This window comes from Acanthochromis polyacanthus, chromosome 3, assembly GCF_021347895.1.
Source record: "Acanthochromis polyacanthus isolate Apoly-LR-REF ecotype Palm Island chromosome 3, KAUST_Apoly_ChrSc, whole genome shotgun sequence".
NCBI classification, from domain to species: Eukaryota; Metazoa; Chordata; class Actinopteri; family Pomacentridae; genus Acanthochromis; species Acanthochromis polyacanthus.
In genome coordinates, this window is record NC_067115.1 from 11,827,983 (window position 1) to 11,838,664 (window position 10,682).

Consider the following 10,682-nt stretch of genomic DNA (forward strand, 5'->3'; position numbering starts at 1 on the left):
TGGGAAGACGGCAAGCTGGCAGAGGCAATGTGATGCTTTGGGCAATGTTCTGCTGGGAAACCGTGGGTCGGTCCTGCTATCCATGTGGACGTTACTTTGGGACGTACCTCCTACCTAAGCAATGTTGCAGACTATGTACACCCTTTCATGGAAACAGTATTCCATGGTGGCTTTGGCCTCTTTCAGCAGGATAATGTGCTGTGCCACAAGGCAAAAGTGCTTCAGGAATGGTTTGAGGAGCACAAGTTTGAGGTGTTGACTTGGCCTCTAAATTCCCCAGATCTCAGTCCAATTGAGCATATGTGGGATGGACAAACAAGTCCGATCCATGGAGGCCCACCTCGCAATTTACAGGACTTAAAGAATCTGCTACTAACATCTTGGTGCCAGATACCACAGCACACCTTCAGGGGTCTAGTGGAGTCCATGAGTCAGGGCTGTTTTGGCAACAAAAGGGAGACCAACACAATATTAGGCAGGTTTTCATAATGTTATCCCTTATCACTGTATACGATATAAATATGTTAATGTATGTGTTTGCCTCTACAGCGCCAAGAAACCATCACTCTGATCAACACCATACTGGATGTTAATCCTCGTTCTTCAGCGCAACATGGAGCCAAAAGTAACGATGACATAGTCTGCGAGCTTGCTGAATCTATACTAGCAAAGCTACCTGGTACATACACACTTGTAGAGTGGCACACCCTGACATACATCATCATTAAAAATGCGTGTCATCATGAATTGCTTATCAGGCATTCTGTTTTTTTCATGCCTACCTACCTGGTCTCCCTGCTTGCGTACTTGCCTGCCTGTTGATGTGCAGAGCGACTGGACATGGACGAGGCAGTGGAAACACTGTTTGTCAAGGACAAGAATAGCCGCCTGAACTCCCTCACCACTGTTTTGGGCCAGGAAGCAGACCGATTCAACAACCTGCTGAGAGTTCTGAGGGTAACACAGACCAATATAACCATTTCAGTTGTGTTGCTAGTCAGCAGCTTGAATCATAGTACATTTCCTTCATCTTAGAAAATGATATTAAAAGAAATTAAAACTAGCATTGTAAATGGTATCAGAAACAACCAGCAGTGTTATAGTCATTTATGTCCTTTTCACCACTATGTTGTGATGTATGATTCTCTTTGTTCTTCGCAGCTGTCTCTCATCACCCTGCAGAAGGCAATAGCAGGTCTGGTTGTGATGTCAGAGGAAATGGACAGAATCTACACTAGCTTCTTGAACAACCAGGTTCCTACCCACTGGGCAAACTCTGCTTACCCCTCCCTCAAACCCCTGGCTTCCTGGGTCAGAGACCTGACCCTCAGAACGTCCTTCATCGAGGTTAGAAAGAGAACACGGATATTTACACACAAACACACACTGTAAAAACAATCGATATGTCTCAATAATCTCTAATTAAAAGTTATGAATTGATTAGACATGAGTGTAAGCATGGATAAAAATATGCCATGATTCACTTCCTTTGTATTACTGATGCTTACAGAAATTAATTTGACAGGGAAAATCTGACTCTGCATGCTGGCTTGATTGTGCTTGTGTGTGCACATGCACACACTTCTGTATGTTTGATTTCTATGTTATCTCATTAAGATGAAAAACAGTAACAACACATGCCCATTCTGTGTTCTTCCCAGAGGCGTAAACCATCTCCCGCTGTCTCCTCCTTCTCCTCGCTCTTCCTCCCTTTCTATCTCCCCATACACCCTCTTTAGGCATTCGGTTCATTTCCTCTGACTTAAGCTGCTCTTCCGTAAGACTGGTCCGAACATGTGTATTGCACATTCCCTAAAATTAACTCACACAAATACACAAAAGAGACAAACAGGGTAGAGTCGCATTAGTTCAGAAAGTGATGGGTAACCGCTGAGTCAGACTGCATGTGTTCACTACCTCAGAAGAGAAAACCCACCTAACTGCACCATTACAAGTTGAGTCACTTAGTCACTTTCAAGTCCCATAAGTAACAGGACCTCTGTAATGCAGCATAGCAGACTGAAGACAACACATTAAGATGCTATTTCAAGACACACATATTTTAATTACGCCTCTCCTTTTTCTGTCTCTCTCTTGCCCTATCTTGCAAGACTTGGATCACACGTGGTCAGCCCAAATCTTTTTGGATCTCAGGATTCTTCTTCCCTCAAGGCTTTCTTACCGGTAAACCACTGCAGTACCAAAATACCTTCCATGGTTTTTAATTAACCCTAACAGTAATACAAATTTCAGAGTGACTGGAATATATTCTAGAATTAGTTACAAGTTAATAGAAATAATATATTTGATATAAGGTGATATTGTGTTTTTCTTCTTCTTCTGTAATAAGAGCAAACTAGCGATAAATTGCTCATTTGAACATATACTACCTATGTACAAAATAGTTATGCATTTTTTAGTGTGCCACAGCATTTAATTTGTCCAAAAACAATTAAAAAACTGTTATCTGAGCTCCGTTGTTGAACTGAGTGGCATGTTCCTTCATTACTACAAACTGCACTTTCTTAAAGTGCACCAAAACTGGATTAATCTGCAACTGAACATAGTCAAAAACACACCATCTACTTCTGTTAGAGTAACCTTAGTGTAAAATGCAAAATTTGTCTTACTCTTGTTGTGTTTTTCAAATTGACAGTGTAAAGTGTTTTATGTTGTCCTCTACCTGTTGGCCTGTAGGGGTGCTGCAGAATCATGCCCGGCATTACAATTTGCCCATTGATGAGCTCAACTTCCGCTTCAATATGGTGCCAACATACAGGGACGAGGTAGCAGTCTGTGAGGCTCTACGCTCTCTTTCTGTCACCGAAAAGCTGGACATGGATGATGAGGTAATGGAAATAGAGGACTGCATTTAGTAAATAATGTTTTAACATTGTGATCTCTTACTTTTAGATCTTCTTGGCACCAGCATGATATTCCTGAAGGAACTGTGTAGCTAAAAGTAAGATAGAAAACAAAATAACCGGTTAGTAACATTAAGCAAAATAGTGAGAATATTATTATATAGATCCACATTTCCCTGCAGTGTCAAAACTTATTTTAAGTTTGTACAACTCCTCAAGTTTATTCAAATCAAATTTTCTCTGCGGAGTGCCTGGAGGTAGTGTCCTTACATTCACCCTTTCATCCAAATAAATCTTTTCCCTTTTTTCCCCCCCATGAAATACAGAGGAATTATAAACGGACATTGTTGACTAATGGTTATCTACAAAGGATTTGTTCAATCTCACATAAATATTTTTGTTACACTGTAGGATTACAATTGGTTACCTGTTGCCAGACTAGAGCTCTTCCAATCCTTCCAAGGCTGGCAGCTCCAGATCCTTCTAGCGTGACTTCTCAAATGGATGTTTTTAAAAGTCCACATTTGAATTATATGTAAGGCCAGACGACTGGAACAATTGCTGGAAACAAAGTAACTTTAATCAACCCATGTGTAACTTTGAAACAGCATACCCTCAAGGTCAGTACAGACAAGATAGTCCAGTGGGAGAAATGTCACTCTATGCCTGCAATCCGAGTGACCCATGAACTTGCGATTACATCAGAAACGTCACATATCTTAGAATTCAGCAAACACAAATCCAAGGCAAACATAGATGGACAGTTAGTGCATAGTATTTATTCCTGACTCAGATGTATTCTCACATCAAATTACACAATTTGTGGAAATTGTGTATTCGAGAAAACAAGACAGATTTTCTATCTCCAATTTTTGAAGCTGATAGCAAATTCTCTGGTGTAACATTAAATGGTGATCTTGGCAGCAACAACAACAATACAGCTTTTTTGGTTAACATTGCTGTGACAACAATGTGGACTATAGAGAAATAAGCCAAAATAAAACCACATTCATCACTAAACAAGATTGCTGTGAACAGTCTCCAGGTATACTGGAACAAACAATTCATTGATCAATCGAAAATAGATTTAAAAACTGAAAATGTTACATTTCATAAAATAATTTTCTGAATATTAGGTATGGACTAGAAGGAATTGACTTGCCACTCAGTCCAGATGCAAACTGAGGTCCAGACTTTAACTCTTTGATGCACAGTGTGGGTCAGGAGATATCCATTTTCCATTGGATTTGAGTCACTTTTGATCCATTTTGTACATCAGAGTTAATAAGCCTTGCCCTATACAATTAGCAATAATACCGAAGTTTACCTTGTCTTGATGTACATTGTTTTGTGCAAGTCCATGTTTCCCAGAATCTCTAAAATGGAAGAGAAAAGTACAGTTAGAAGCACCCATAGAACCACAATAGCCAAAATTAATGGATCCATACCATTTTGAAATAAACCAGACTTATCTTCCAAACTGTATGTTGGCTGTTGTACTGCACAAAAATTGTATTTATGTTGATAGAAATCATTTTTAGGAAAAAGCTACTTTTAAAATTGGTACATGGTTTTTATAATAAATTTAACTGGGATTAGATGTGAACTCTCTCATTTGAATAATCTTACAAATTTTTAAACCATCCTGCAAACTCTTCTGCATCTCTGCTAAAGAAAATGATCCCCATATATAGCTGTATACACATCCAACAAAGGCTAACTTTAAGTTCTTTTCATTTAGTAATACATCTTTGACAAGGAGCAGTGACATGGCAGCACAGTGGTGACTGTTAAAGTAACCACCATTCATGCAAAAACTGACTGTAAAGAGGACATAATGGATTTAAAAGAGAAATTTCAGTGCAGTGTTAAAATTATGTGAAGAGAAAAGAGTTCAAACTGTGATTCCTTCAGTAAGACTCCATGACTTATCACTCCTCAATCTCATTTGTGGAAACAACAGTTACCAGAGCCAAAGGATGGCGTTCTTGTGCACGGCATGTATATGGATGCTAGTCGCTGGGACGACGTCACCATGGTGATTGATGATGCATTACCTCGAGTGATGAACGCCTTGCTGCCAGTCGTGCACTTCGAGCCACAGCAGAATTATGTACCTGAGACTGACCTCTACCACGCTCCTCTATATAAGACCTCAGCAAGAGCCGGCACTCTGTCCACTACTGGTACATACTGGATCCATACAGGAATCCTCGCTCACATAGTAGTGTAGATTATACTTTATATTTTTACATTAAAGCCATGACACATTTTTTAATAAATGAACAGACAGGATAATTTTCAAGTTATTTTTAGGTCATCTTACCACTAAACAATGTTCAAAACAATTTGATTCAGATTTTTTCCTCATCTCTGTCTCCCTCCAGGTCACTCGACTAACTTTGTTGTGACAGTAATGCTTCCCTCCAAGAGACCCAGCGACTATTGGATATCAAAAGCCTCTGCACTCCTGTGCCAATTGGATGATTGAGTTTGTGTTAAACATATAAGGCTATGTACACCCTAAAATTAACTTTGTATCTTCAGTGGGCTTATTTGTAAACATTTCCACAAACACGATTTATACTGAGTACATTTTCTTCACAATAAAAATTTCTGAGCTAGCCCTAACTGATCTATCAGCTTTGTTTATGCACTCAGGTGTATTCAGGTAGATTAATATTATCTATATGCAGCAACAAAGTCTTATCCTTCAGACACTTGAGATCTGTGCAATCCATCTGCATCTTTGAAGATGAGACATTCAGTCTCTACGATGTAAACACCATGTACTACCCTGCCACACTTGGAAACTCCATTCACGTTGTGCGGTAAGTCACTGAATGTGCTTACTGAGTGTTACACTACATGTGTAGCTTCGGGGAGAGAAAACACAGAGGGATGGACGGCAGCAGAGGTACATGAGACGGATAAATAGGGATGGCTGGACAGGCACATAGATGTTAATGGTTCAAAAATGAGAAAAACATGAAAATGTAACATAGCTAAGAGGAATGTTTTGAGACGGAAGAAGGAGTGATGATCATCAGATGATGAAATGTTTCCGCCACTGCCCCCACATACATCAGCAGCCTATTTGTGTAACTGAGGGCATGCAGCACAAGAAACATAAAATATGGCTTTTCAAACCCATTAAGCACACCCACTGCAGCACTGGGGCAGAGTGCAAATGTACTCAATCTTTGTCTCTGTCACACACACTGCTTCTGCACACCTTACTGCTTTGGTAGCAGCAAGCGGGTCGTATATAAACATTATATTCAACATAAACCGGGGGGGGGCAGCACAAAAACAATTGCAGTAAAAAGCATCTGTACAAACAGTTGATATTCCACATCACCCCAGGCTACTTCATAAACCATTTCTCATCAAAACTGAGTGGCAATTTTCCCACAATTAGAAAAATAGTAAATCAAAATGGGTGATTTATAATAAATTACAATATTGGGTAGAAAAGATTATAGCATATATTAATAGATAATCACCACTTAACAGTTTTTTTGTAAACTGACAAAAACAAATTGCAAAATACAGTAACATGTAACAAAAATGCAGATTTATTGGCTGATATTAGTGTGTAAGTGAGCTTATAAGCAGCAAGAAATAACAGAGCATAAATATATATTCTGACTTACAATGTCACATGCACAGTACATAACTCGGACATAGTTTAAATAAAAAAATAATGTAAGGAATTGGTAGAAAGACTGCTTTGTCTTAATGGCATGGTTTCAGGAAATAAAGAAAAGCACACAAGATTTTAAAAGTAATTGCATGTGAAATGGACATCATGGAGTTTTTTTCATTGTATCATTCAATTGAAAGAGGAAAGCATCATGACTTGATCTATCGTCTTTTTATGAGGTTCCGCCTGATTTCCCTTTTCCTATTACTTTACTGTATCTGTCTCTTTTTTAAAATCTGTCTATCCTTGACTGTCACTATATCTGTTTTTTTTTCATTATTTACTGTCTGTGTTTGTGCAGGTTTGGAAGCTGTGGCAGAAGCAGATGCGATACATGTCATGTAACTACTTCCCTAAAGCCGTAAATGGTGATGAGTTGTCTGGCCTTACGGTGGCTTTTAAGCACGCTTCATCAGGACACATCCGATCAGAGGTAAAACCTTCCTGCTCATTAATCTCACCTTCAAGCAGATTTAGTCTCAGATAAATTTATGTTCTAAATAAAATCAGCATGTGGTTTTTTTCTTGCATTTGGAGCAGTCAAGCACAGTCAAATTCTTTTTAATTTCAGTTTTGTGTAATTCCCCCAATTAGTGCATACACAATAACTGCACAAGTGACTTCACACGTGTGGTTTTCTGGTTTTCTCATCATTGGCAACACCCACTGACATGCTACCCTCCTTTATTATGCTGCTTTCTCTTAATCAATCCCTCTATTAGTGTACATTATGCTCTATGAATAACTGGGAATTGTGAATCTACTTTACTGTATTTAGAAGAGAAGACATGCAGAAGAGGGTGGAAAGGAATTGAAGGAGTAAATTAGATTATATGCCCCAGTCACTCTGAAATCAGATTAGCAGTGTTTTATCATCCCACACACACATACATGCACTTTCATCCCTGTGGATTAAGTCAGAGGGAAGAGGAAATGGTTGATCTAAAACAGATGGGTCCAAAGAAAAATGGAGGCGTTTGTGTTTTATTTTTTAAAGAGGGAAACAAAAGGAGGACAAAGGGATTAAAGTTTGAGAAATAAAACACACATAGTTTATGACAGCAGCTGTAGGACAATAAAGACTGCTGTAAACATGAATATTTTATGACTAATAACCATGTCTGCAATGACGAAAATCATGTCAGCCTTGTGCTCTCACTGGCATGATGTAAAATTAGTTTTAATAATGCTGACCACAGCCATTTTAGCTGAATAGAGAATATGTCATCATAGAGTGTTTGTATTTATGAGATGAGGCCATAGACTGTGCATAAAAGATGGACACTGATTACACCATCAGCCACTGGTTTGTGAACTACTGTTCTGGATTGAAATTTGGTATTTTGGTAAATTATCTTTTGAAACCAGAGTAAGTGATCATTTGATTTGATTGGAGTACCCAGAAACACTAGACCCAGTGAAGCATACGCTAGCAACGTGTCAATAAAAAGGAGCCTCCACCTGAAAACATACCTGCTTTATTATCTCTTTTACTCTGAACGGGACCATAATTTTACAAAATAAACATTGTGTTGCATTTACAGATACTTGAAAATAGCCTTTGAGACCACAAACTCATTAAAAGATTGTTTACTTGTGTAACAAATAAAGGGAAATGTAGGATAATTTTCTCATAGATTTCAGTACAATCAGACTTATGTTCGCCCCCTGCCGACATTATAAAGATTGCAGATGTAAGGCACTTTGTACTTTGGCTTTACTTGTCAGATCCAGTCCACATTCATCTTTTAATAAGCACTCTGTACACCACTGTCTTGGTCATACAGGTTATTGAAAAGTAAATAGCTTCATTCAGAGTTCCACCACAGCAGTGACTTTCAGGTTTTTGGCTGTGTACTTAGGTATTATTTGGCTACGTATATGAGTGCTATGTTATTAAAGGATGAGTCTAAAATATAAGAATTTTTGGTGTTCAAGTCAGCAAAGTTGAGTGTATCTGCAGTAGAGCCAACTGCATTTTTCAGACTGCAGTTGTGGGACTGCATTTCTGCAACCTTAGCAACAGTGATACCCATTGATTTAGATTAGTATGGAAGTGGAAAGGATAATATTTCTGGCCAAGATGGCCAACAATTAAAGCGTGATGACCAAATATGAATCACATTTGAATGATTTAACATTAAAAATTGATGTAATATCTCGATTTGAACAGCACAATTTTTGTTAACTTGCTGAAGTGGTAGTAACAACCTGTGATAGTCTTCAAGGACCGTAATAAACTTTAAAAGCCATAGGTCGTTTGACACAAAGTATTGTTTTGGTGGAATAAACCTTCAAAGCCATAACTCATTAGTTAAAAGTGCCTCTTGGGAGGATTAAACCGTTAAAACTATAAGTACTGAGATTCAGAGTAGTATTTGGGGTGGAATAAACTTTTTTATTACATTACTTATTAGATAAAGTGCTATTTGGGTAGAGTAAACATTAAAACCAGAAGTTGCACATTTTAGCGATCATCCTTCCAACAGCTGTATCCTCCTCAGCTGTCAGCACATAATTTTGGCTTAAGTTAAACAGCTGCTGGTTGCAGCCTTATATTTAGGGTCCCCAAAATATTTGTCATTTTTTGAATTAATAGGTTCTAGGTGAATGTGCATGGTATTATAATAATAGTAACAGAAAGGTATTCTAGTATTGACTTGTCGTGAGCATTTTGGCCCTAGTCTTGTTTAAGCGCAAGGCTGATATAATGAAGACTAAGACAAGACTGGGTCACTGATGTGCAATTTTCAACATACAGATCGGAATGAGTAGCATCTGAGGCTGGAACGATGCATTGCTGTTGCAGAGGTACTTATGTTGTCTTGCAGCACTGTCTGAACTAGTGCCAAGTCCCCACCTGAAGACCAGAAGGTTATGTGCTTGCAGGCAATAATTCTACAAAACAAAAGGACATATAGAGCTCACAGGACGTGCATGTGTATGGCCTTTATATTATACTAACTACACAAAGTCCAGTGAGATTTGTTCCACCTGACCTGGCTGCAACAGTGCCACCAAACAGAGCAAACATTATTCACCAGAATTACATAAACCATTCCTACAACCCAGGTGGTTTGTTCCATCTCAGGGCCAGAATAATGGAAGCAGCTCTGGGGCAGTGTGTACAAAAGTCTGGGCTGGGAATACTATCTCTTGGCCTGCTGGCAAGTAGAAGATGTTTGCATGGTGTGATACAGTGTGGTGCAATTCCAGCCACCAACAGCTGTCTGTCTGTGTGTGGTGAAGCTTGAGATTAGATTTGACCAATTTAAACATGTTATCCCTCTGCTGAGCAGCATTTGGCGTGCGTGCGTGCGTGCGTGCGTGCGTGCGTGCGTGCGTGCGTGCGTGCAGGCTGCCAGATGTACTGACTAATATCACAGGGAGTAAGGAGATTGCATCCCACCTTACTGGTCTGTCTCATCCATTCCTTGTTGCTTGGAATTAGGAAGACTGTTTATCTATACTGTGTTACAGGTTTGCATATCTGAGGTCAGGTTAAGCTACCAGCACAAGGTGCAGAAATGCTTGTGACACATCTTTGTGCAGCTGTCTAAAACATGACCTTAAAGTTGCAGAAGGTAGAAAAGGCAAAACAATCAAAAAAGACAAAATTAGAAAATATGCAGCACTTTAAACTAATCCAAGAGGATGATCACAAATCAGTTTCTTCTCAGGCTGCTTGAATTCCAATACATTAAGGGTTAGTGTGGATTTTTTTTTTCTCAGTGATGCCAAAAAATAGTGAATACTTCCACTTTTAGCTTTAATGCTGTATCTGGCCACATGCACCTGAAAGACAATTAATAATTAAAAGTATCTTTGAATACCATACCCTTTAGAGATATTGTTCCCAAAAAGGGGAATCCTTGAATGTTGCATTGATTTGTAACCATCTAGACAGAATCAAAATACTATTCTTCTTCAGCATGAGCCAGTGTCGAAACAGGGAAAATATGTCAATCCTTATTTGTCCATGAAAAAAACTGATCAATGTAAGATGTCAGGTTTCATAAATCAACATATTCTCTGCTCAGTTGCTAACATCTGACAATTGTTCCGTTGCTTTGAAAAAGATTAGACCACACACAATTTGACATTTTGGGAAA

General features: G+C 38.8%; 1 protein-coding gene across 2 annotated transcripts in view; it reads left to right on the plus strand.

Moving 5' to 3' along the window:
- Positions 1-5,495, plus strand: part of dnah6 (dynein, axonemal, heavy chain 6) — a 63,070-nt gene extending 57,575 nt beyond the window's left edge. For both annotated transcript variants that reach the window (XM_051945240.1, XM_051945241.1), the window contains exons 75-81: positions 550-679; positions 830-957; positions 1,162-1,347; positions 2,112-2,184; positions 2,698-2,849; positions 4,828-5,050; positions 5,252-5,495. In XM_051945240.1, coding sequence (XP_051801200.1) covers positions 550-679; positions 830-957; positions 1,162-1,347; positions 2,112-2,184; positions 2,698-2,849; positions 4,828-5,050; positions 5,252-5,355 — 996 coding nt within the window. In that variant the 3' untranslated portion in view covers positions 5,356-5,495. The remainder of the gene's footprint in view (positions 1-549; positions 680-829; positions 958-1,161; positions 1,348-2,111; positions 2,185-2,697; positions 2,850-4,827; positions 5,051-5,251) is intronic.
- The last annotated feature ends 5,187 nt before the right edge of the window (positions 5,496-10,682 follow it).